We start from the raw sequence: 27,059 nt of genomic DNA, 5'->3' as shown, positions 1-27,059 counted from the left end.
GGTCCAGTCCAGTGTTTCTGGGACTCAGAAAAAAATGACTAAGTGCCACTTTTTGGAGCCTTGGAAACAGCAGCCCCGCTGGCCGTTTTCAGCCCCAAAAACAGAGGCCGGGGGGGTGGAACTTTGGGTTCGGGGCTGGGACTTTGGGTGGGAGGGCTGGGGGTGAGGACCCTCTCCAGAGGAGGGGTCCGGTCGCCTTGGTCCCCAAGCTCAGGGACGCCGGCATGCACCAGGCCGTTTCAAGGGTTCGAGATAGTCTCAGGAGCGAAAAGCACTTTCCAGCCCCTTTTCCACGTCCAAGTGTTTATTGTGTACAAGCACCAAAACAGTTATGACTTCTATTTGAACAATAACTCGATGACAGTTAATAGTTATATGCAGTTGATGACAGTGAGTGATTTACAACTTGGCCAAAAGCCCAGCTAACTGCAAGTAGCTGGAGCTTTAAACTGGCTTGTAACAAAAAGCAGCAGCGCTTATGAAGCCGGATCTGGAGCATCTCGGAGCTTCAGCAAGCTGGACCGGCTATCACCTGCAAGTGAAACAAACAGAAGGAATAGAAATCGCCTGGGTCCTCAAATATCCTGAGAGCAGGAAGGCAGCAGGGGGTCCCTCAGCAGGAGCTGTGAGAACCAGGAACAGCTCTTGTCCAGAGCGTGCTGGAGCTGTACCAGGCGTGCCCGAGAGAGGGAGAGCTGAGCTTACCTGCAGCTGCGGCAGGAACGTCTCGTGGCCGGAGCCGCGATTACGGCAGCCCGGATTCCGAGGCGGGCGCGGACGTCCCGATGAGGAGCTCCGAGCAGCAGGGAGCCCAGCCTCTTCCATCGGGGACCGGAGCCGCGCCAGTCTCCGCGTGGAGGCCTCTCCCAGTCCCATTCCCGGCAGCGGACGTGAGGCGGGGCCGCCAGCTCTCCTGGGGACAGCTGCGGCAGCGTCTCCTGTGTCTCTGCAAAAAGGGCTCAGCAGTCAGGGCGCCCAGCAGAGCCCCACGTAACCCAGAGGAGATGCCCGTCCCCCTCCCACGCAGGGGCAACCCTTCCCTCCCTGCTGCCCCTCGCTGTCGGCACGGGCTGTCCGGCGCTGCCCGCCGACGATGGGGAGGGGAGGGAGAAATGACAACGGGAGAGCTCAGGGCTCAGCCCAAAAAATGCGCGTTTCTGCCCAGAAGAGCGGAGGAGGAGGAGGCGCAGATTGCTGCAACCCCTGCGCTCAGTGAGGGGCGTTTCGGGAACGAGCCACCAAACAATCCTGGGGCCGAGGGCGGGCTGTGCCTGGCCCGGCCCAGCACCTTCCCCCGGCCACCCTCGCCCCGCCCCGCAGCAGGTCTGGGGAGCCACGGAGCGTGCTGCACATCCTGATACCCATCGCTGAGCCAGGCACAGCACAAACCCCGATCGAGCCCAGCCTGAGCACGCCACAGGGCCAAACACCAAACGCAGCTGAGCCGAGCCCACGCTAAACACCCAGTGAAACCGGCCACGGAGGGCCCACAACAACCAGAAGCGCCCCGGGAGGGGGAGCGGGACAGGATCGTCCCCAGCCCGTCCGTGCCCAGAAGCCAAAGCGGCGGCTGCTGAGGGCGCGGGCAGAAGCCGCCCGTGGGCAGCTCCGGGGCAGCTCCTTCTCCCGGCTCCCAGAATCGCCGGGCACAGCCGAATCCCAACGCCTGTCCCGCTCCCCCTGCGGCCAGGGCCCCGTCCAGGAGCACTGCCAGGGCGGCCCCAAACCGCAGCGCGGCGGGACGTGCCGCGCAGCCAGAAACCACAAGCACAACCCTTTTCTTCCCGAGGAACAGCCAGGCACAAGGGAGGAGCGGGGCACAGCCACCGCCCTGACCTGCTGCAGCCTGGCAGGGCCGGCGCCAGAAGCCGCCGGCACGGCACAACTTCCTCAGCTCCTGTGCATTTGGGGCATTCCTTCCTTCCCGCCCGATCCTGCCGCCTTCCCCAGGGGCACGGCAGAGCTGCCCGGGTCAGAGCACTCACCGGACATTCCCTCCTCCGGTGCCAGCCTCTGCCGGGGCCGCGCTGGGGCCGCGCTCCTCACCTGGGCTCATCCTCCCGCGCCAGGGTGCCCAGGGCCGCTCCTGCTGGGGCCGCGTCCCAGGCTGAGCCCCTCGGCCCGTCCCCTGTGCTGTGTCCTGCATGGAGACAGTCCCCGGTGAGGAAGAGGCTGCAGCTTTGCCTCTTGGAAGATGAAGCTCTTGCCCCAGCAGGAGCTCCCAACCCACACCACAGGTCCCTCCCTGCAGGCAGCAAAACGCAGCGCTGAGCGCAGACCCCGCTTGTAAGGACTGCAGCCGCCCCCCGTGGGTCACCACCCGCCCCGTGCTCCCCCCTTTTCCCTGCGGTGCTGCAGGGCCCGGGTCACCCCCCCGAGCCCCCGACGGCCGCGGCTTTCCGGGCGAACAAGAGCCGCCGGGGCCTCTCAGAAGCCTGTCCCGGGCAGGCTGGGCCCGGGGCCGGTGGAGAGGCTTTGCCTCCTCTCCTTCCCCCCGCCTGCCCCTTCCCAGCCTGACGCGCAGTTTGGTGCCTCTGCCTCCCCCCGGTGAGCCCGGCAGCAGGAACCGAGCTGTGCCGAGCCGGGCTGCCCGGGCAGGGCCCCTGGACAACGAGGCACAGCTTGCTGGGACACCGGGACCGTCAGGAAGCCCTTCCCCAGACTTACCGAATTTCACAGGAAGGACCAGGCGGCTGCAAGTGCCCCGTCCTCCGGGAGAGCTCAGTCGGGGAAGGCCCTTTCGGGGGAGCTGTGCCGGGCAGCCTTCTCTGCAGCTTCCCCACGGCCGAATCTCTGCGAGTACATCTGGAAAACACTGGTGCGGGTTCCAAGTTCCAGAGCACCGCCTGGCTCCCTTCTCTACCACGTCACGCTTTCCTGCGGGACAGGCCCCGGCCCGGGGCAGCCCCGAGCTCCCGGCACGGCCCCGGCACGGCCGCTCCTGCCATCCCGGCCGGGAGCCGCAGGCCGGCACAGCCCCGAGGTGGGAGAGCTCGTACTCACGCCGGGCCCGAGCTCCGGAACGCCTCGTCCATCCCCGCACACGTCCCGAGGTCTCTCCGCGCGCACGGCGCTGCCGGGGGGCGCAAACCGGCTCCCGGCACAGGAGCCCCAGCCCGGCCCCTTCGCCAGCGGCGGCTCCCCTGCCCCGAGCGGCAGCCCCGACCACCCGCCCGGGCAGCGTCCGGCTCCTCGCCACAGCCCGGACCCCGCCCCGGGAACCGCGGGAACCGCAGCTCCCGTCAGGGCCCCGCCGTCCCGCCGGGAAAAGGCCGCGCGGCGCGCACTGCGCATGCCCCGGGCGGGGCCTCGGTGCCGCCGCTCCGCCCCCGCCCGGCGCCCCGAGCGCAGCTGCGGCCCCTGCGGGACTGGCACCGCTACTGCGGGGAGCGCCCTGGAGCGCCCCTGGAGCGCCCCTGGAGCACCCCTATAGCGTCCCTATAGCGCCCCTAGAGCGTCCCTATAGTGTCCCTGGAGCGCCCCTGGAGTGCCCCTATAGTGCCCCTGGAGCGTCCCTATAGTGTCCCTAGAGCGTCCCTGTAGTGCCCCTGGAGCGCCCCTATAGTGCCCCTGGAGCGCCCCTATAGTGTCCCTAGAGTGCCCCTGGAGCGAATCCTGCCGAGATCAGATCGGTGCTGCAGGCAGCGCCCCTACGGCGCATCCCGCCAAAGCCAACCCGGTACTGTGGAAAGCGCCCCTAGAGCAGCCCTATAGCGCATTCTGCCGAATCACAGCCGCTGCTGCGGGCCCCACGGCGGCGCTTTCTGAGTTAGAGCGGCGCTGAGCTCGCCCGGCACTCGCTGCGCGGTTCGAACGCCGGACGCGGCCGGGCCCGCACCCGCCTGCCGAGCGCGGCCGGGCCAGGGCTGAGGTGCCGCACCCGCGGCCCTTCTCAGCCGCTGCCCGCGGCGGGGCCCAGCGCGGCAGCCGAGGGGAACAGCCCCTCCCGTCCCCGGCCCCGTGTCCTGTAGGGCTCCCACCATGGTCCGTGCGGCACCCCACAGCGGCACCCAGGCTCGGTCCCTGATCGTTCTCGGTGAGAAGCGATCCCAGCTCTCCCCGCTCCGGAACGGCCGCTGCTGTCAGAGAGGCCCGGCTTGGAGAGGGGGTGCCCGAGTCACATTTCACATGAGACCAGTCCTTGGTGCGAAGCCGAGCCGAACCGAGCCCTGTTCAGCCGAACCGAGCCGCGCTCGGCCCAACCGAGGCGAACCGAACTCCACCGAACCCACTCTCCTGCTCTCGTGACCAATAATTAGCGCGAGGGATGGCCTTTTAGAGCAAAGCATTTTCCCTGTTTATCCTCTTGCCTCTGTTTCCCTCTTGCCTTGCCCCCGCTGTTTCAGCCCGCTGAACTTCATACCCCAAAACTGCTTTGGTTCCTCTTTAGCCTGCAGGAAATCCGCTTTTCCCTACTTCTCTCATGTCCCTCCCTTTACTGTATTCCTTAATGGAGCTTTAACAAACCATCCCTGACCCGTAAGCTTTGTTTTCGGCTAGACTCGGCTCGGTTCGGCCGAGCTCGGTGCCGCTCGCTGCCTTCGGCCGAGCTCGGCTCGGCTCCCTGCGGGCGGCGCGGGCCGGGCCGAGGCGCTGCGCGGGGAAGCGGCGGCCGCCCGGCGTTGAACACCCAAAGCTCGGGGTTTTCCCGCTGCCGAGTCCCGCGGGCGGCCCGGCCATCGCACGGATACGAACGGGAGCGCGGCGTCGGGCCGGAGTTCATTAGGCGGGGACTGCACTCGCGCTAATTAATGGTCAGGAGAGCCGGAGGCTGCGTTCGGCGGAGCTCGGCTCGGTTCGGCCGAGCTCGGCTCACTCACGATTCCTCATGAGAGGCATCGCTGCTCCCCGGGGAGTGGAGCATCAGCAGGGCACAAGCCTTGGAAAAAGCCTCATGAGCAAGTGTCCCCCTGAGGTGGACATCGGGTGCCGGGAGCAAGAACCACCACGCCGGGGTGGTTCAGTCTTGTGGGGCAAGAATTACCCCAGGCAAAGCCTCCCTGTCACACCTCGGGGGTGAGGGAGCTTGACCACAGCACGTCTGGGGGCACAGGGATGGACCTCATCCCCTAAACTCCCGAAATGGGGATCCCCCGGAGACCTGCCCTGCAGAAACTGCAACAGAAACCAAAGCTATCATCAAGATAACACTAACAAACCTAGAATACAATAAATGGACAAACCCAACCCAAAATATAAAAGGCCGGAGGAAAACCGAAGTCTCCTGGCAGGGACAGACCAAACTGACAAGTCAGAGTTTTTCCCCGGGCTGCACCAGCTCCCCCAGCCTCACGGGGAGCGCGGCGTGCCAGGGCTGCCTGCAAGGGGCTGCCTTCTGCAGCGGGCACCAGGAGAGGAAGGGCCGGCGGGGCAGCTGGCATCGCGCGGATGGGAAGCCAGGCCCCGGCAGGCAACACTTATGAGCTGGGCAGAACCTTCCTCCTGGAGGATCAAAGTTTCTCTGGAAAAAATGGAACTAAAACTATCCAGAGCCATCTGTTCCTCCAGGAGATAAGGAGGAGTGGGCACCCACACGGGAAATGGGGAGCAACTTGGAAGTCTGGGTGTCTCAGCTCCTGCCTCGGTCACGGGAGGGAGCGGGGTTTGTCCTGGCAGTGCCGGTGTCACAGACAGAGGCCCGAACGCGGCTGCCTGTACTCGGATGGGACAAAGCCCTGCTGTCCACGCCCCGTGTGATCCTTTAGCCCGCACCCGCTGCCCACGGTGCACTGCAACAACTGGGAGGAGAAGCTCAGAGCCGAAGGGAAAAAGTCTCCTTTACCTCTGTGAAGGACTGTGTGCCCTGCACGTCTCCAGGAAGGCCACAGCCACTCACCAGCTGTCTGAGTGGCTCTGTCGGACAGCTTCCCAGCCAGCGCAGCAGAAAGGAGCTCGGCGTGGCTGTGCCAGGGGTTGTATGTGCATCTCCACGGCCTGGAAAGAAGTCAGAAACAGGAGAGAAACCTATCACAATTCCGGCCCTTCAAAGAGAGAGGAAACTCAGTCACGTAATTGAGGGACAGCCAGTTAGTCCTAGAGGGTGCAAGTGCTTTAATTCCAGCTGTGCACACAAGGCTTTAGTATTCCATGTAGCTTAAACCAGGGTGTTTCTCCCTGGCTCAGCCCCAGAGTCCAGCTGGAAGCAGGAAGCACGGCCACGTTAGCAAGCACCTGCCACATCCCTGCCACGGGGAACGAGGGCTGGGCCTGGGCACCAGCCGGAGCATGGGCCTCCTGACCGCTCACCGCGGGGCACTACAAAGCAGAAATCCACCCTTCTGCTGACAGCTGCAGCTGTGGAGCAGTTTGGGCTGATGGATATGGTGCTTAGGGATGTGATGAACCTGTTGGCAAAAAGCTGCCATTGATGTGAAAAAGCCTGAATCACGGTGACCTGAAACCGAGGTGATTTTACTGTCTTGCCAAAGTGGTATGTTGCACCCAGCCACAGGAAACCTGTTTCTCTGAGCATGCTCTGGGACAGGCAGTCCCTATAATCTCTGGCAATCAGAAAGCACAGGCTGGGAAGGAGCTGCCAGGGCCCTGTGGCCGTGCGTGGTGTCTGTGTTTCCCCCTCTCCCGGCGTGCCGGAGAGCTGAAAAGCATCTTCTGGCCGGGCGTGACGGGAGCTGTCAGCCAGGTCTGCACCAGCTCCCCCAGGCTCTGCAAACACAGAGGTGCCTGCGACCGAGAGCTCCCTGACTGACGCGAGCCTGAGCTTTATTCCAGTCCGCGGAGCGCGGCCCCGCCGGCCACGCGAGCCCCGCGCACGCCGCGGCCGGGGAGTCGCTGTCCCGAGCGGTCCCTGTCCCGGGCAGCCCCGCTTCGCCGCCCAAGGACGCGTGTCCGCTCCCGGCTGGCCGCCGGCTCCCTGCCTTCGCTGCCGGCTCCCTTCCTTCGCCGCCGGCTCCCTTCCTTCGCCGCCGGCTCCCTTCCTTCGCCGCCGGCTCCCTTCCTTCGCTGCCGGCTCCCTTCCTTCGCCGCCGGCTCCCTGCCTTCGCCGCCGGCTCCCTTCCTTCGCTCCCGGCTCCCTTCCTTCGTTGCCGGCTCCCTTCCTTCGTTGCCGGCTCCCTTCCTTCGTTGCCGGCTCCCTTCCTTCGCTGCCGGCTCCCTTCCTTCGCCGCCGGCTCCCTTCCTTCGCCGCCGGCTCCCTTCCTTCGTTGCCGGCTCCCTGCCTTCGCCCCCGGCTCCCTGCCTTCGCCGCCGGCTCCCTTCCTTCGCTCCCGGCTCCCTGCCTTCGCCGCCGGCTCCCTTCCTTCGTTGCCGGCTCCCTTCCTTCGCTCCCGGCTCCCTTCCTTCGCTCCCGGCTCCCTTCCTTCGCTCCCGGCTCCCTTCCTTCGTTGCCGGCTCCCTTCCTTCGCTCCCGGCTCCCTTCCTTCGCTGCCGGCTCCCTTCCTTGCTGTCGAACACCTGCGCCGGGTGGGAGGGGCCCGGCCGGCCCCGGTGCCCTCCTGCCCGAGCTGCCACCGCTCCGAGACGCCCCGGCTCGGGCGGGTTTTGCTGCTATGAACACAAGTTTTCCTGCCTCTTCATCGCGGTGCTGTTAAGTTTCGGTGATTCAGGTCGGGTTGCCACATACGAGACGGCAACAACTTCCCCCCTCCAAACTCTCTGCAGCCTCCGCAGTGTCAGGAGTGTTGGCTTTGTTGCCCCATTCGACAGCCCAGCAAAGCCACCGTCCCCCGTTTCTGTGCTCCTCTGCAGCGTCTGCCGAGGGAGACCCGAACGAAACAGGCCTCAAGATTAAATGTCCGTGCCCGTACGCAAAGAATCGGGCTCTGCACCAGGACCCCGGTGCAGCCAAGGGAGGGAAAGCAGCACTGCTGGCTGCACCTCCCCTGCGACTGAGCAGAGACTTGAGATAGCCAAAGCTGTCAGACAGCAATAAAAGTCTCACTGCGTGTGCTAGAAATCTTTCAGTGCTAAATGCACATTGAACCAGCCTACTCGTCACGTTTCTTCTAATGAAGCATTAGCATTAGTGTCAAAACTCGTTAATGCGATACAGAAATTACCCAGTGAATATATATGTTCCAAGCTCCGTTTGGGTGTGCTGCTACACTGAATAACGGGGGAGGGAACGGTGGCTGTCGGTTCTCCTTATGCTGCCGCTAAACACAATCACTGCAGGGCCTGGGCTGGCCTGCCTTCCTAGGAGAACTCTGGGGGGAGAGACAGAATGTTTAAAGTAATGCAACATTGGCATTGCAGTTATTATTTCTATTTCTGATACATTTGTTGGGGTAATTACTCTGGATAGTATTTTTTACCTCAGGCAGTAAGTTAGGGGTATCAGCTTCGTCCTGAGCGGGTATCAGCACGTTCCCAGAAGGAATGTTAGCTTCTGTCCAACACACCACGGAGGCCAGCAGGAGTGGTGCTGGTGCCCTGACCCTGGAGCACGGTGCTCTGCTGAGCCGTGCTCATGGCATGCCAAATGCAGCTACACAAACCTGCAGCTGGTTTGTACCTTCAAGTACCTTCATATCTGACATGGTTCATTTCAGCACTGGGATGCCATGTTTAAGAGACATGTTGGAACTTTACAAACTGCTTTTTAAGGAAAACATGGTTCATGTTTGTGTTTTTACATGGAAATGTAATGAGAGAAAGATGGCTGGACTTTATCTGAACACGTGTTTTGGAATATGTCTTGTTTTAGTGCTCTTTTATGGCCCTGTGAAACCAACATCCCTGGCTGAGTGCTTGGTTTAAATTTACAGAAGCGATCTCTTGGAAAATGAGGAGTAATTCCCTGCTAAGGAAGACCAACAAGTTGCAATGCAGGGATTTGAAAATCAAAGGAGATAAGTATTGTTTTCCATGCTAAAAAGGCTACAAAGAAAGTCTGGTTCATTTTTGCAGGTTTGCTTTGTTCAGCTTCCATTGCAAACCCTGATTCCTGTCCTCCTCATCTTCCAGGAATTGCTTTGTGGTTGAATATGTGAATTTTCCATGGAAAGCCAAAACCATTTCAGCTTTTCCATGTGATTCAAATAGGTAATTGCAGATTGCCTAAGAAAACTCACTTTCATACAACACATTTGAGCCTTTTCTGCAAATATTTAGCTCAAAAATCAACACCAGTTCTCTGCCTTCCTGTACAGGTGTGAATGGGATTCCATGTGCTCTGAGCTGGAACAGTGCTCAGCTCCTCCTGCTGGAATACAGGGAATTTACTGTGCATTCTGTGGCAGTTTGGCTCAGATCCAGCCTAATCCACTCCTTCGGCTGGAGTGTAACAGCTCGAGGCTCACTGAGACAAGCAGGGGTTTCTGCTTGGCTTCCAGCGTCTCCTTGGGAGCTTCTGGAGAGAGGGAAGGTTTTCCCTTCAGATCACTCGGGGCAGCGTGACACTCGCAGAATCTGTGCCTCAAAACCCAAGGTGTGGCAGGGATGTGGTGGATGAAAGCTCATTACCTGTCTACTCAACAAATCCTTTCTGGAGTGTGAGGCCTGGAGGCAATGCAGGAAGGAAATCCAAGTTGTCCACTTCATTGCTGCTGCTGATTCTGTGATTCCTTGGCTGTGCTGGGGAGTCTGATGGCAGGAATTGCTCCTTTCAGCCCCTGCCAGCAACCAGTTGTATCAGAATCGCTTAGGAACTTCTGTTGGACCTGGAGATGATTTCCTGAGTGGATGTATTTTGCCAAAAGTGCATCTCTCAACCTTTTTTCTGACTCTACCTGTAGTCCAGAGCCTGATGGTTTTAAAAGGCTTTATAAATGTATGGACTATCCACACAGAGTGTGACTTGTCTCATGCAAACCAGGCAATTTTTGGCAATTCTCTTGTTCCCCAGCCATCCTTTGGCTGGGGGACGTTGAAAAGCTGCACAGGGTGTAATCCAGACCATAATTATCTCGCTCAAAAGAATCCCACTCCAATTCTTTTCACCTCGGGGAACAAAAAAGTCCGTCCATGTCTGTTTTCTCCCTTGTTTTCAGTCACTCTGAGGTGCTCTGTGTGGTCTGTCGTTCTGCTGGAACGTGACGGCTTTTCCTGGAGTCCTTGTCCTGGGATTGTCCCCTGAGGTGGTGTGAGCGTGCTGGCACGGGGGACAGGATAACCTCTGGCAGTACCACGGCAGCGCGCCCAGGCCCCCGCAGCTCCGCGCTGCCGTACAGCCGGCAGCAAATCCCGCCGTCCCGCGGCTCCTCCGAGCCACGGGGCTGGGAACGAAACACCTTTCCTTCCTCACTGCTTTTCCGGCAGCGCTTCCCTCCATCCCGGCTGCCTCCGGGCTCGCGAGGACGTGCTGGATACGCGTTGCGTGCCAGTGGCACGTGGGGGGGAAGTGCAGCGGGTGCTTGGCGTGGTCCCAGTGTTGGGAATCACCTGCCAAGTGTCCCAGGAGGACTCGTCTGTGTGGGATGTCCAGGTTCTCTCTGAAGTGCAATTTGGTCACCCCTGAGACATGAGGACAGAGTTGTACCCTGTGAGTTTCCCTACTCACATTTCCACCCTGCCCTACTCCTTCTCTGCCTTTTAATTCCAGAGCCACGGCAAAAGCAAAACACACTTATCCCACGGAGTAGAAGAGAAGCATTCCAGTAACTCTAGGACCTATGGGCTGCCTCAGAGGCCACCTCTTCTGTAACAAACATTTTTGATAGTACAAAAAATAGAGAAAATTGATCCCTGCTTTGGACTTGGAGGACTGACCCCTCTGTTTGGGAGCTGAAGCCCCAGTCTAGTTCAGAGAGTGGTGTTGGTGCCAGCAGGCCTCGAGCAAGAGAACTGGGTGTCTGCTTCTGTGCTGTAGGATGCTTCCCTTCACACCACAGTGAAACGGTTTCCTTGAATACAGCCTTGTCCTGCCTCAGGTGAGGAGAGGCTCTTCCGCTTTCTGTGCTCGTGCAATGAATGTCTTTCTGGAGAGTCTGGAACGACGTCGTTACTACCCTCTAAGAAGGAGGAAGGAATTAATAATTGATCCTGGGGGGCTCTGGCTATTGGGAGGGGAATCTGCAGCCCAGTTTCGAATGTGAAAGCTTTAAAGGAGTGATGCCTGTAGAGGCTGCTGCGTATGTGCTTGTTACCGACACCGCGTGCCCTTTTTTGGGAAGCAAACCCTATCTGCCAGATCATTTAAGAGCATGAAATGAACCTACAACACCTGGGATGGAAGAAGAAAGAAATTCCTCAAGTTTAAACGCTCTCTGACTTGCCATCCCCTTAGCCTCCTAAGCAGGGCACTCCTGCTTTTTATCTCTGTTCCAAATCCCACCGCAGGCCGATTGCAACTGAACTGGACATGACAGAGTACAAAGGGTGACATTTACAACCTGTCCTCGGCTTATCTGGCCCCCGGAGGCGTGGTGGCCTGGCCAAGTGAACCCCTGGGGCTGCCTGTCCAAACGCGTTATCTCAGCACGAGGCAAGCCTGGGTTGCAGTGACCTGCTTGCTCAGCACCTGTGGGCAAGGCAGGGAACTGGCTCTCTCTGCCCATGGGCAGCAGAGATTAAACAAGCTCCAGGGAACCAGGCAGAGGCTTCCCTACCTCTTCAGGGAACGCTGAAGTGGTTCAAGAACACTTTGTGCCAGTCTTGGGTACGGCTGCAGATGGTGCTTGGTCCTTGTCCTTCTCAACGCAGACTCTACAAGAGAAAAAGGACGTTCAGTTCATTAGAAACTAACCCAGGTGGGCAACAAATATCAGCCGTGGAAAGCCCCAGCCCAAAAGAGAGCCCTGGGAATAGAAGCAATGTTGATCAGCATGGGACCGAGAGCTCTTGGGAAGTGATTTTCAAAACTGTGTCAACACTAAGGCTTGAGATGCTGCTTTAAGGGCTGCGGCTTGACTGCACAGGTCTGTCTTTATGCCAACTGAAAGACACTGTGACGTGCAAGGGAAACACATGAGTGCCTATGGATTGTAGCAATGGGAGTGGGATCCAGCAAAATCAATTGTTTTCACAAATTTTTGGTATATTGGCATTTGACTCAATTTTATTCTCTTGACACATTCCTCTTTTCTGCATCAATAAATGATAAATGCAGCCTGGAAATAATTTCTCTATTAATTCTGTCTCTCTCTGGAGACAGCAAAATGACAGCCACAAGAATTATAAACACATTTTCAATTACTAAAGCTTAATGGATGGAATCCTTAACCTGCTTTGCATTTGGATTTGGTCAATTGAAAAGCCACACCAGTTGTGACAGGAAAGGAACAGGCACATGTAAAAACTGTGATGTGGAATGCTGTGGGGATCAGCTGGAAATCTAATGAGAAAACCTACAGACAGATTTGTGGGCCCAAATTCTGTGCCTCAGAATCTTCCCCGAAACCCTTCCAATAGGCTTAACTTGTACTAATTAGCTACGGCCTCACTGCTCCAAGAGCAGGTTGGTTTTAGCTGCAGGGAATGACTGTCAGACTTTTGCATGAATTAGATATGGGAATGGTCTTTATAAGAAGTTTGTGTTCCTTTAAACTAAGGGAAAAAGTTCAACTGTAACTGCCAAGTATTGCTCCTCAAATTCACAAAACTTGGAATCTTGATGTTTGTGAGTGCCTCTTGGCCACATCAACTCTCTAAACCAATATGTAGCCGTGACTTATAGTGGCTGAATGTTCAAATCTTTCAAGTGTAACAAGATTGGTGAGTCTTTCTGTTCAAGTTTCGACCCAGTATCTCTGAATATTTCATCCCACAGCCTGTAGAGTACTCCCGGTTCAGGAACCACAGGCACAAAGCTTCTTAAGGCCAAGAAACCTGCCCTTGTGAAATGCCTCGTTACACAAGGGCCCTTCTAACAGTGCAAGGGGCTCTGTTGAAGTCAAGAATGGGGGGGTTTGTGTAATGAAATGAAGTATGTCCTAGAAAATAGCACTGCTTTGGTGGCATAGGACCGGGAAATATCTCTCTGGGGAGTTACCTGGAGTGAAGGGCATGATTTAGGTGGTGAGCTTTTCAGAAGAAAATTTAAAACATTTTTTAAAAAACTAATTAAGACATGAAAAGTGTCTTAAAGCAGGGCTATTTGCAACTCTTTGCAAATGAAGAGATGCTTGATTTGTGGCTGGTGTAAAAATAATCTTTTTTTGTAGAAGAGTGCCTTGCTAGTCATCTTACTGAGATCGAACAGTACTTTTGAAACCTTTCTTAATATGTAATTACAATGGCTGAAGTAAAGCCTAAAATCAACCTAAAATCAAGGGTGTTAAAGTCTAGATAAATGTTTCACCATCTTTCATATTCTTTCATACAAACTTTCCAAGAGCAATAAACAGGAAAAAAATCTGAAATATAGACTCTTTGCCCATATATTCTACTTAGAGTAGCCATTTGGTGTAGGGAGCACTACAGAGCTTTGCCTTATGGTAGTGACTAGCAGACAAGGACAGGTGCAATTTTATAAAGCCTTTATTTATTATTCTTTTTTTTTTTTTAAGTAAAGGAATTGAAAAGCACATAGTTTGACAAAACACAGAAGATTCATGAAATATTCATTCAGTACCAAAGGAAAAGGGGTAAGGGGTGGGAGAAGTTACATGGAAGGGTTTTTTTCTTCATATTTTTCCCAGTGGCAACCTAGATTGGAGAGACAAAAGGGAGTATTCTGTAAAATGGCAGCATACTGGTAGTACTTCAACTTTTTGTGCCCTGTGCAGTGGCAGATGATAAAATATTACGGAAAGCAGAGGTGGTGGTTAAAGGGAAGCTGGATGCTTTTCGGGGATGAAGAAGTTAAGTGGATGGAAGGGTGGGCAGGGAGGGGCAGACAGACTGACGGACAAATGTGCATTACTGCAGTAACCTACCTTAGGTTAAGCACCAATTCCCAATGTGGCTCTGCTCTGGACTATTAGGGCCGCACCCTAGGAAAAGGAACACAGACAGTTGTGAGAGAGCAACTAAGGAGCAAAGTAGCTTGTGCTTGAGAAGGAACTGTTAGAAACTTAAACTCGTGCCTGAATTATGGTTCAAATGATAATTCTAATGGTACTTCCTGACCCTAGAACCCATGTGCCCCTGGATGTTGGGTATCTTTCAATTTTGCCAAAGTAGAAAAGAAACTTTTGGAATGGATTAGAGACAAAATAATTCTTTCCTAAGTTTTCTCAATATATTTACCTATGCAATACTTCAGATATAAATAAAAAATAATTCAATTAATAAGCAGTTTAAGATATTAGTAATAGTTCTACTACATTATAATGAGGTTGCTACTGGAAACCTGGCAATGCAATATGGCTCTAGATAAACTTTTTCTGTGACATGATCAGCTGAACTCTCAATATATCTAATTGCTAGGCAGTTCTGAGAATTGATCCAGATGCACATTTTACTGGTAATCCAAGAGTTCTGTAAGGATCTGTAGCACAAAAAGAAGTTTATGTATGCTAGAGAAAAAGTTTAAATTCTGCACATGGGTATTTTTCAACTGTGGCTTGTAGATACTTGGCTCTTCTGACAAGGCCCTAAAGAACTTAATCTAATCTAGGATTTAGATGCGCTTTGAGCATGTGGTTTGCCTAAATTACCTCCAGAACAACCTCTCTACGTGAAATTGTTCAGTGACTATCATCTGTGCAGCCAAGATGTACATTAAGCTCTGCACATTTATTTTAAGGGCACACAGACAAGTGACCATAGCAGTTTGCAGAACCACTTTCTAGTGCACAGTTTCCAGGTTCCTGTATACGTGGTTTGGTTTTTTTTTTGGTTTGGGTTTTTTTTGTGTGTGTGTGTGGTTTTTTGTTTTGTTTCTTTTAAAAAAGGAGATAGAAAGTACCTCTTCCCCAAGGCACGCATCAATATCTGACTGCTTGCAGCACTTTTCCATCATGGCAGTGAAACCCCCAGCAATTGTCTTTAGTTGTTCTTCTGTCATCTGGGGCTTGCGCTTGATGAGGTTGACGAGCAATCTGAAAACAAAGCCACAAGACACAGTTAACGTTGCCTGCTGTAGTTGGATTCCCCAGTTTACAAGACACCATTCCCCCCCAGGCACAGCTCATTTATGAGGGTTTTTTTTGTCATGCCTAGATGAGCCTGTGCCTGTTGGTGACTCCTAACTTCCAGTCTAACACAACCATCTGTTTGCTTTGTGTTAACTCAGTTACAGGTGGGGAAAAACTTAGGGAAATGATCTGTATGTTGTCTTAATTAAGTACATCTCAAGACTTGCACAGGCAGCGGGCCTACATGAAACTGGTCAGTTAAGAGAGTGATTTTACGTGAAGAAAAAAATCCTATTTTTCCTCTTCCAAACTACATGATGTTATATGCTGACCAGGTCAGTGCAAACACATAGTTCCATCTGGTTTTCTCTGCCACTAGTGAAGCCCCAGTCAGATGACAAAACAGAGTGTCTGTAGCTTCCTTCTGCACTCCCATAAGTGCTACATTTCAAAAGCTTTCCTACAAGGTATTTCTTGGAGCTTACTTCAGCTGCCCTTCTTCGCGCTCAGCAGGAGGAGCACTGCACATTTTCTCATCAAAATTGAACATCATGGGGTCAAATGGTGGAGGCACATATTTGGTATCTACACCCATGGCAGTGAAACATGGTCTCCTGTAAGAGTAGAGTTCGTTGCAGCACTGTGAAACCTGGTCATTGATAGGGGTGCTCTCCTGCCTCTTGCACATATCTTCAATGATGATGCTCAGCTGAAAAGAAAAGGGCAAAGGTGAGTTACATCTTCCCAAAACCACAGGAACTAGGTGATGTTTGTGTTACGAGAGCACAGCTGGAAGTGGGAGCTATTGGATCTAACACCTGCTGGGAAATGGCATATGTTTGAAATTTAAAATAAATAGGTTTTCCTGGACTAAGGCATTTCTTCACCTGCAAACAGTCTGGGCATTGGGCTACAATCAGTAGGTTTGAAGGTTTCAAGACACTGCTTAGCTTTTCCAAATGCTACCTGCCACAGTCTCAATCATGGAGTTCTGGGCAACCTGGTCCAGTGGAAGGTGTCCCTGCCCACGGCAGGCTGTTGGCACTGGATGATCTTTAAGGTTCCTTCCAACCCAGGCCATTCTATGGTTCTATGATTCCTGATTCTATGATTCTATGAACTTACTTTTGCTTTCTGAGGGAAAGCAAAGTTTAACTAAAATTTTCACAAGCTACCATCAGATAGCTATTTAGGCTCCCACATCCATTAAAAAACGAACAGACTGGGAATTCTGTTAGGCAGATGTTTACCATGGTGTTTATGAAAAATCACTGTGTTTGCTATCTCGCCAGAATTCAGTATTTTTGCAAACGGGAAAAATCTCAAAGAGAAGAAGGGAGAAGAATAAATCTGTGTACTCACATAGTGCTCAGAACAAGACATGCGTTTCTCCTCAGGAAGACTGCAGCACTTGTTGCCAACGGCTGTCATTTTCTTCCCAATTTCAAGCAAGGTGTCAGTTGATACCTGAGGCATTTTCTTAGTGTAGCGGACCAGAATTCTGACAAAGACAAATTAAAATGACTGTTAGTAGAGCATTCTTCAAATGTGAGCACATCTGGCCCACTGAAGGGAAAACAGAAGTGAAGATCAAATCAATCTGCCCAAAGCAGCCAGTGTAATTCATTACACTCCAGAATATTTATCATGAGTTGCTCACCCTTTAAGGAAGTCTGCCTCGCCATGGGTATTGAACAGCTCACAGTTTGTCTTCACAACATCCTCAGTTTCCTTGATATGCTTGTTCAGGTCCTCTTGCTGCAAACAAGTACAAACTTATTAGTAATATTAGAGCAGGACTTGCTGTTAACGATGCCTTAGGTTTTAACTTTTATATTTTTCAAATCCTGTACTGCTTAGTATGTAACTCTGAAACTTCATACAGCCTGTCAGCTACTGTCCTCTCATGCTGGTTGGACATAAAAAACCCTCTCTAGGTTTGCACTTCAAGGACACCTTGCTGTCCCAGGCCCCAAAATATGTAAACTAAAGCCTCTGACAGGGGGAGCAAACTGGGGATAATGACATCACTACCTGAAATTATAATTGGAGAATTAACCCTGATATGCAAATGGACCAAACTTATAAAAGTGTGAAAAACCTGCAACCCAGCGTCCATCTTGGGTGGAGCCCCTCGGAGGCTTTTGACTCCCAAGGTGTACCTTTGAAGGCCCATCAAATAAATACCTGCTTTTATTCTCATAATCTTGTCTAGCCTCTGTTTCCAGGTAGCCACTCCAAGGCATCAGTTACAGTCATACAAATGTAACTTTTGATCTCTTCTAAACCTCTTAACTACAAAATGCTCATTTTGCAAAGTTGATCACTTCCGTATAGCCAGGATGGTGTAGGCAGGATTTGACTCCCTTGTGGGTCTTAAGTTCTAACAGAAATTTCCTTGAAAAAGGCAGCCACATTTTAAAAATTTAATTTAAATTAATTACCTGTTGGACTTACTTTCTAAACAGTGGGGGTTTATGTTTATTTGTTTAAATCAAGTAAATATTTCAAATTACTATCATCCATGAGGGGAACATCTCTTGGCCAAAGCTTTCAGGGACTCAACTTATGCTGTGCCTTGTGTGTGACTGAGTTGCAGATCAGACTTAAGTTGAGGGGTCTCTTATGTGCTGGCCATGCACATTCCCATCACAATCCATGAGCAGCCATACTCAGTATAGGCAGTGAGCTCAGAGTATAACTGAGCTATTAATTGTCAGCCTCAGGACAAGCAGAACCACTTCTGAGATACAGAGGCATCAGACAGCTGAGTGAGACTAGTCTGAAATACTGTAATGTGACCAATGAAATTACTCTGATCTGAGATAACCCTGTATCCTTGCCATGGGCCATGGAGTGCTTCATCTTCCACCAGGATATTAACTTCCCTTGGGATTACTCTCTCCAAAAGCTTTCTGTCTGCTCTTCTGTAGGAGCTTCTCAACCCAATTCTTTCATGACAGGTACCAATCAAGCATTCTAGTCATCTGCAAACAAAGCTTTGCACCTACAGCGTTTCCGTAGCACTCAGCAGGGTTGTCTGTCTTGCAGCACTTATCCAGGAGTGTTTCATATCCCTTAGTAATCCTCATAATCAGCTGTGTGGAGAACTCGGGGTGTCTTCGTGAATATTCATAAACAAACCTGAAAGGCACGTGAGCAGACAGAGCTCCTGAATAATGTGCTGCTTTCATCAAGCACAGTGCAGTAATAACAAGGACATTTCCTCAGGTGGACAATGAGCTTGGAATGCTGTTGGTACTACTTACTCTGACAGGAATGCATCATGGTTTGGCTCATAGCTTTTACACACTTCCTTATCTTGAATGTATTTTTCAACTAGAGAGGGAAGATTGTCAGGTTTGTCATCAAAATCTGCCTCTATGATGCACCTGGTCCGTTCCACTACTGGCTTCTCGCAGCAAGGCTTGATTTTACTTGAGAAAATATCTTGTTTAGAGCACAAAGAGGTCACGAGCTCTGACTGTAAAATTAAAACATAGTATCAGACAAGCTATGAAATTATAATTTAAAGACAGATTAATTGATCTGCTCTCTCCGCTTCAGACTCTTTCCTTTTCACTCACGTCACCTATTTACTTAGCGCTTCGCGAAAAAAAATGCTGCCTTCATACAAAGAGAAATAACTGGGGCATGAGCATTCCCTGTGTGTGCTGAACACGGTGTGCAGGGTGAATGGTTCCCTCCCTGATCCTAGAAACTCTGAGAATACAAACTCTGGAAAGTCAGGGCACATCACTGAGTGCTCTGTCACAAGGATGTCTGATGGATCTTGTCAGTCCTGATAAGATGCCCAGCTCTGAAAGAGGACAAAACATGATAAAACCCCAGAGCACTGGAACCAGCTGGCTCAACAAGTGTGTCCAAGTTTCAGTCAGCCAGGCAATATTGAAATCATCTCACTATTGCAGAGGTTTGTTAATCTGTTCTCTAGCATTCATTGGCACTACAGGAAAGCTGGATTAATGGCAGTACACTCGACAGGACAGGAGAAAAAATTGCAGCCTTTTTGCCTCTCCTTTCTTTTGCTTTATTTATGATTGAGTTGAAGTGAATAAATACCATCAAACAACCTCCCTGCTAAGTGTTCTGATTTCAGCCAAACACACTTGGTAGACTGTAAGCAACAGCTCCTTGTCCTCATGATCAGACAGGGCTATATCCACAGCTGTGCCGAAACCTACTGCCAGTAACAGTCAGCTGTGCTGATCCTGAGCTTTTCAGTGCTTGAGGAACCTTCCAGCAGGGCTGAGTACAAGTTTAAGTTCCCTGGACTGTGAATGAGCAGCTGCACAAATTACTATCTCTCTAAACATTTTTCAAATACGCAAACATTGTTTAAAATAGTGAGTGAGCTTACCCAGTCATCCACACATTCTACCATGTCCCCTTCACAGCACTCTTTGTAGACATCCTTCACATCATGGACCATCTTAACAAGTTCTGCAAATGGAGCCTTGGGGTATTTCTGGCTCATACGAACAAGTTTACTGGGTAGAAAAGGAGAAAAAGACACTTGTTTTAAAGCACTGTAGGGAACAGAAACCTTGTAAGTCATTAACACATGATATGGTAGATCAGGATTGTTTCAAGAAAATACTCATTCTTCTCATCTTATTTCTGGTGGCTGAAAAAAAAGGGCATCAACATCTACACCAGTAAAGCCAGAAAGGAACAAATTTGTGGTTCTTCTGTTCTGCCTGAACTGTAAGACTCACACTCTAGAATTCCCGATCACTCTTGAGCGACTGGAAAGCACTCCAGATTACTTGGCACAGATAGATATAGTCCTGATTATACCTTTAAATCAAAGCTGACTACATCTATAAGATAATCCTAGTCAATGTTAGTGTATCAGACTGGCCACAGAACGAAAGCACCTCTCAGTGCCCAGACAGATGATCCACTTATTAATTGTTAAAGCTTTTCTTTATCTTACAAACAAATGTTTTAACAACTGTGATTCTGCCAAATCTGACTTTTTGGTTGGCTTAAGGTTCAAACTAGCACCTTACTTTGCTGATTGTTGATGTGTCCATCACTGAAAGCTGTTGGCATTGGAACACACTCTAATCTCTGGTTCCGAGTGACACTCCAACAGTTAATTCTACATCTTCTGGACTGGCTCCAGAGATGGTTTCATTGCTCTGCAACTCTCACAGCTGAGCTTTTTCCTAGGTCTCACTCACAGGTTGACAAGCCTACATTTCATCCAAAAACGTGATTGGAACTTACCTTGCTTGGAAAGTCCTCTCACCATACTTGTCGAGGATTCGACATCCATGCTGCTGCTTCACTCCTATAAGCTTGGCTCTTTCCTTGATGACAACTGCCTGCGGTAACAGGACACACATTATCACATTAAACTGATTACATCCAAGGGATACAATTAATTCTGACCTGTCTCTTCAAGTTCTTCATGCAAAGATTTGCATAGACAGGAGAATTCTGCCTGTTTCTCACTCAGTTGCTTAGTGTTCATCCACAGGGACAAATTTGCTGTACCTTTGCATCCAAGCAAGCACCAATATCACTCTCTGGGCAACAGCTTTTAAGTGCATTTTCATACTCAGCAGCCAGACCCAGGATCGCTGGGGCATGCAAGAAGGGGTTTCTTCTTGCAACAGTATAGATGAAACTAGAAGGAAAAGGAAAGCGTAAGTTCCATGTTCCAGTGACAATAGCAAATGGCCTTAAACCTCTTGCAGCTTCTCTAACTTTTTCCTAGTTTAGAAATCTACTTTAGAAATCTAATTTAGTAATCTACTTTCAAAACATAATGCCTACTGATAGGAGATGCTCTGCTAAATCTCACTCTTCCCAAGGCAGGACTCAGTAACTGTGAGTGAAGGGTGAGCTCCTGATGTTGTCAGCCATCTGGTTTGATGTATAGCTGGTTTTTTAAAACGTATTGTCCAATACTTGAAAATTCTGATTTTCAGAGTGAAAAATACATCTATGGCCCTTTTGCCAAGATTTTATTGCCAATTTTTATTCTTCTTACTGTTATCTTTCTTCATTCTTGCCAATTACACCTATGGTAGTGGGAAGCTGGAGCAAGTAGGTTATTAAATCAGTACTGGAGACACGGTGAGTTTTCAGCAGGTTTGGGGAAGAAAAGTCATCCAAGATTTATGACATGTGATCTTTAACCCCTGTTTCAAATGCAAAAACCTGCTCTTGCATGAAATGAGAAAATGTGATCAGGATAAGAAAGTAGAAGTGGCTGTTTTCCTTACTGTCCCAGGAGTGACACCCGTTCATCCTTGTACTTGTTGCATATCACATCAGCAGCTGGTCTCTGGTATGGTGGAATGAAGTCTGGTTGGTGAACTTTGAAGGACAGGAAGCACTGATTTCTTTCGGGATCAGCTTTACCACAGCAGTCAGCCATGTCACCATATGAGTCGCGGAGCTTGTCAACTTGGCAGATTTCATCCAGGAAAATGGAGGGCTGTAAGGGAGGTGCCGGGGGTCAGAATTAGTGTTTATAGACAGTGGAATGTATTGTCTATTTATCTGCAAAAGAAAACCCAGGCTGAATAGTAAATACATTTTTACTGAGCAAGATTTAGACCATAAATCAAAATAATCTACTGCTTTTCACATAATTTTATAAAGTTTTATTTTATGTAGTCCGATATCAAAATGGTTCCAATGCTTTACTGAAAAAAAATTTATAATTTGAAATACTCTCTGCAAGACAGAGATACTCTCCTTTTACTTATAATTTGACTAAACTGAATTTTCAGATTAATTGAAGTAGGATTTGGAATTCTACTTGATGAGCAGTTTGGGAAGTCTTTAGGGAGAACTAATGTCTAGCTGAACCTGTTAGACATTCAGGGATCCTAAATACCTGCAAACTTCTTTTGTTACCTGATTTTAGAAGAATTTTTTCAAACCCTCATAAACTAAGTGCCTTAAATTAGCACACACACCTTTTCAAGTCACCCCAGTGTGGAAATCCACACGCTTGGGTCACTTTAATACCTAGAATTAGGCCTCTACGTTACAGCTAGGGTTTTGTACAAAATGCTAACGTTTATTTTCAGGCAATGCTAACTAAGTTGAATGTGCCAAAGCGTGGTGTTTGGTCTCCAATATATGGCTCCATGGATCATCTAGGCATTTCTCAAAGGCACAGTTTTAGAACCTGACAAAAACAAGTTCTCTAAGCACTAAAATCTGAGCATTGGCCAGTGACAATAGCCACACCCGAAAGGTTCAGGTATAAGTCCTCAAGGAGGGTGATCCTGGCAGCTGCACAGAGCGAAGAGAAATACAATACTGAAGGATTCACTGCCTACCAGTGGTTTTGAGCACTCGGGAGCATCCTCATTGGCCACACACTTGTGTGCCAAATCAACAACATCCTTCACCAGCTTAGACAGCCCCTCGTAGGAACATCTCTGGAGGTACTGGGCAAACGTGATCATGGTACTGAAACACAAAGCACAGTTTGGAATATGAAAATGAGAAACATACCAGGCAATATTTTCAAACGTGCTTCTGAATTAAACTTGTTTGTTCAAATGACATGCACAAAGGCTAACTAGAACACCATGCAGAGCATAGTGCCAGATCCCACATCTGTCTTCTTCTCACCTCCTTTCTGAACATGTTTTTAACCTTCCCAATAACCTTTTTACCTTCCCAATAAAAGAAGCCTTGCATAATAAATTAGAAAAAAACCAGAAAAGACTGTGATTGGAGTTTTCTGTCACTTTTACGAGCAAACTCATAAATGCCGTAACCTAAGCTGGATTTGGTCACTGAGATCTTCAGGCTGCCTTCTCTCAGTACTTATGTGTCTGTCAGGGCCCTCTGTCTTTCCCAAAACCAGTTTCAAATGAAAACCACTGAATTGTCTCAGAAAACCTGTTGCAGGTTTGTTTTTTGAGGTTGGTAGTTTGTTTGTGTTTTTTTCTGGCAATGTCTCAATGCAGCATAATTTCATTCTAAGGATATCAAACCTGTATTCCTCATGCCTATTTTATTTTCAGAGAAGGAACCAGAGGCCTTTTCACAAGGCTTGCAAGGAATTTTTTTTTCCAGAGAGCAATAAAGTCATTGTGACATTTGCAGGCCTTAAAATATTTCTAGGTTTTGCACAGTAACAGTAAGGGGCTAACTCAATGTTTCAGTGAGACATACAGACTCCTTGTGAGCCCATACAGTGTGTCTTACTTTCCCTTTTCGGTACAATATCAAGAGAGACAGAAAAACAATCAGAAGCTGGAAGCTGAATGTTCACTTACACTGCCTTAAATGTCTCCTCCTTCAAGTCTTTGAAGCGGTGGGCAATCGGACTCTTGTGGTCTAGGAAGACAAACAAAGGGACAAGTGACGCTCACTGTCACACCGTCTGTGCTGGACCCCGAAAAATACATTCTGGGCACCAAGGGCCAGATTTTCACAAGGGTTCAGCATTCACCCAACTCTTATACTTAAGAGCGTAAGAATTTGAACTCTTTCTTGTTCATTTGTCTGCAGATACCCAACTCTTATGTTTGCTTGTCTTTTTGAAGGAACACAAGCATATGATTTTCATAATTCTAATACAATATTTAACTCTGTAAGCAGCTACTTAACTCAGATGTTCAAAAAGACTGCTGGGACTTACTATCCAGGGTTAGCAAATGTGTCCTTTGAGTAACCACCACCACCAAACACTGCAAATAAAGCAATGTGGCTGCTGCTTGATTAGAGCAAACATTCTTCTTGGGAACACTAAGTTACTAGCTTGTCAAAAGACAGAACTTCCAAAAGCACAGTGCATCTGCTTTTTCCATGTTGGAAAGGAACAGATCCTGAGTCATTAACATCTGTTCATGCACCACATAGACGTTGCAGAGGGATGGCACCACACTCACTCGCCCAGTTAAGCTGTCCTGAGCGTCCTACCCATCTCCCCATTGTCTCTTCATTTAGTTTCCTTTCAAGTCAATAATATTTTTCTGTTCAATATGGATCAGGCTCCCACAAATTGTGAAACTGTATTTAAAACGTTAAATTGATAGAACAAAGACTTCCAAGAGAACTAATTAGTCCTTTCTTACCTGCATCTCGTGCAGTTCTTTGCAGATTCCTGGATCTGGCAGAACTTAGGAGAAAAAGAAATGAAATTAATGCTAACCACTTCATGGTTTCAGGTTATGATGTGAGCAAAATTGCTCAAAAATGCTAGGAAGATTGAAAGAAGAGAATTTGCTTATATACCCTTCACTACCCATGCTTGTAAAATATTAACCCTCAAGCTGGCATTTGTAGATTTCCATTTGGCCTGAAGAAGATTACAAAACTTCAGCTGCCCTTGCCAAAAATTAATTTGATATTAGTTATTTATTCTGTGTTGTTACTCTGGGCCTTTTTGTCCTGAAGAGGTTGAACCTTCCAGCACCCAAAAAAGATAAAAGTTTTGCGTAAATTTCCTTATCAAATGACAAACAAGGAGTTCAAGGCATCAGACAAAAAAGTCATCAGGGCTAATTCTATAGCCTTTATTTTGCTAGTATTTGTTCAAAAGCAATGCATGTTGGTATTGTATAGTAACAACTCACTCAGATAGGACTCAGTCCACTTGACATTAGAGAATTTTAATTTTAAATCACTTTGTTAAGATGAGATGGCTAATCTAGACATCTAGGGCTGATTTGAGCACCTGAATTTGTTAGGTCCTGTTCTGGTTTTCTGTGGGTACTGCTGTTCACCAATATCCAGAAAACAGCCAAACACATGGGTAAACATGTGCAAGAGCTGTCATTTCAGACAATTTCTCATTTGTACTGACATCCTCCGAAGAGTAATGTCTTAATTAAGCATCGCTCTCCTCCCAGAAAAAGTTCCTATTGATTAGGCAGTAACTTAGGAGATCAGACACAGGAAGAAACGTGCAGTTTTCACAGAGGCCCAGGACATGGAATAAAAGTGAAATTACTTTTCTAGGATACCTAGAGAGATGCTTCAAAAAATCCCAAACAAGTATAAGGTTGAATCCTTGCTGAGTGCAAAGTGATGTAGCATCCCAGTGGGAAATACTATGATTTATTTTAATGAATTTATGTCCCCAGTGTCTGGATGTCAACCCACACAACTGCAGGTTGTGTGCTGCCTTGCAACTCTTTGCTTTGTGAGCACCCACGTGGTAGAGCTGAGTATGTGGTCTCCAAACACTTCCTTAGTCCTTAAGGTTCCCTTTTCTACTCTGTTTTTCTTCCTCAGGCGGGCAGTTTTGCCATAACTCTGTATTATTCCTAACGGGAATAGCAAGAACAATTCCATGATCGGTTTTCTGGAAATTTGCCTAAATAAATAAGTACATGCATAATACTTCCTTTTATTTCTGAGTGTGAGTTTTTAAAGACATTTGAAATAAAGCAAATGACATGTCTAAGCTCAAAATATTTGCAGGCAGTTTTCATTCAGGAAAATGCCAAGGCAATGCATCTTGTGTTTCAGAAAGGCTGTTCTGTTCTCCAGGAATAACCACATAAAACTGATATGAGTTCACAGAGTAGTGTGATACAATGAAATTTCTACTGGCTGCTGCTGTTGCAAAAAATTTTTGCATTTTCCTGAGTCTGCTCCTGGTATTTCTGTAGGTAAAAACCAGCATTCTGTTAGTGATTTAAATGAACAAGGTTCTATTTTGGGAATTAAAAGGTTATTTGGATAACTCTTACTGAAGGATGGTGCAGGAAAGCTAGGTTGGGAGAAAAGCAATGTTAGAAACGTCATAATGTTAGACATTGGGATTGTTTCCAGGTGGTTGTAGCAAAATCCCACATTTCTGGAGAATGATGGGAATTAGGATGAACAATCTGGACCTTTCAGACCTGTGCTGCTTTAGCCTAACAAAATCTGAGGAAAGATCCTGTTAATTCAGTCTGTAATTATTTTACTGACCATATCCCTCTGTCAGAGAAGATCCATGTCCTTTCAAATCTTAAGGGAGCATTCAGTGGGACAGAAACACGTGTTCAGGTATTTTGTGGATAACCACAAGGTAGGTAAACAACTGTGGTATTGGTGAATGATGTCTTAGAACAGCTCCTGAGATGCTCTCAGGCCATACCAAAGAAGTCTCCAGAAAACTACAGCTAAGGGATGGGAGGGCAAAGCTGAAATACAGCACAACGAATGCAATGTGGCACCTTGAAAGCTCTCTGGAATTTTCCCTTGTGGCATTGTGCAGTGTTAGCAAGAACACTCACTCCTGGTCCCCTGGAGTTAATATGTAAGTTTGGAATACAGGGTCCATGTTTATTTCTAGATATCTTCTGTTGTCTGTCCTGTACTTCATGCCAATGGTTCATATAACTGCTGAGAGCTGAACTCCAATGCTCATGTTTGTTTAACAATATTAAATATTATACTGAGCTTCCTGTTACTCAATGCTTTCATACTGTGTTGAGTTCACTCCAACAAAATTGTCCTGGTATTAGAGAAAGGAATTTATTAATGGCATTTTAAGATGATCCATTTTCACACTCATTTATGCCTAAAGTTACTGTTGATAACTAGTTTTATTCCAGGTGTGTGGAACCAAAGGACAGTAATTCCAAGAGTAATTGACCTGGAAATAAAAAGGATGCATAATTTAAAAATATTTCATCATACCAGCCTGTGCAAAGTGGAAGAGCAGAAACAAAGTGGAGCAAGATGTACTAATATGACATGAGGCTCTCGAGAAACAAATGTGATATATCATAAGAACAACTGTCAGAGCCCTTTTGGCAAGTAAGTCCTTTTCAAAGTAATCTCTCAAAACGCAAAGAACACAAGAAATCCTTTACTTTTGTGGCCCTCAATTTTATTTACTGCTGTTTCTGTTTTTTTCAAGACCTAAAGTTCTGTTTGTGGGACTGGACCATGAAACGCACCAAACCTAGAGACATTCCTGTGCCAGTAGCCACAGTGAGCAGCTATTTTTTTCAGTAACTGTAATGATCAGTATATTTCTAAATAAATGTCTGTAGCTCTAAATGTCTGTAGCCCTGGACATGTGGACAGGTATCAGGTATTACTTTTTTTTCCTGCTCTGGTGCATGATGTTTGCCTTTCTTATCACTGATGTTTGGCTCCTGTGCAGAACGAGTCAAACATCTCAGATATACGGCT

General features: G+C 49.0%; 2 protein-coding genes across 2 annotated transcripts; both read right to left on the bottom strand.

Annotated features, from left to right (window-relative positions):
* Positions 1-286: 286 nt before the first annotated feature.
* Positions 287-3,309, bottom strand: LOC125326204 (elastin-like). Its single transcript, XM_048304227.1, has 5 exons — positions 3,004-3,309; positions 2,668-2,815; positions 1,986-2,157; positions 706-946; positions 287-532 (listed from the first exon to the last, which is right to left on the bottom strand). Exons 1-5 carry the CDS (start codon positions 3,292-3,294, stop codon positions 509-511), a joined length of 876 nt encoding a protein of 291 aa, XP_048160184.1. The 5' UTR covers positions 3,295-3,309; the 3' UTR covers positions 287-508.
* Positions 3,310-13,356: 10,047 nt separating this feature from the next.
* ALB (albumin) lies at positions 13,357-24,144 on the bottom strand. The gene is made up of 15 exons (XM_048304226.1): positions 23,999-24,144; positions 23,198-23,258; positions 22,247-22,379; positions 21,176-21,390; positions 20,442-20,574; positions 20,172-20,269; positions 19,297-19,426; positions 18,185-18,399; positions 17,927-18,059; positions 16,576-16,673; positions 16,278-16,416; positions 15,401-15,624; positions 14,747-14,879; positions 13,773-13,829; positions 13,357-13,542 (listed from the first exon to the last, which is right to left on the bottom strand). The coding sequence occupies exons 1-14, from the start codon at positions 24,081-24,083 to the stop codon at positions 13,779-13,781; spliced, it is 1,848 nt and encodes a 615-aa protein (XP_048160183.1). The 5' UTR covers positions 24,084-24,144; the 3' UTR covers positions 13,357-13,542; positions 13,773-13,778.
* Between the last annotated feature and the right edge of the window lie 2,915 nt (positions 24,145-27,059).

Source organism: Corvus hawaiiensis, chromosome 5, assembly GCF_020740725.1.
Source record: "Corvus hawaiiensis isolate bCorHaw1 chromosome 5, bCorHaw1.pri.cur, whole genome shotgun sequence".
NCBI lineage: Eukaryota > Metazoa > Chordata > Aves > Passeriformes > Corvidae > Corvus > Corvus hawaiiensis.
The sequence above is the reverse complement of the archived record's forward strand: the minus strand, read 5'-3'. Positions and strand labels throughout refer to the sequence as shown.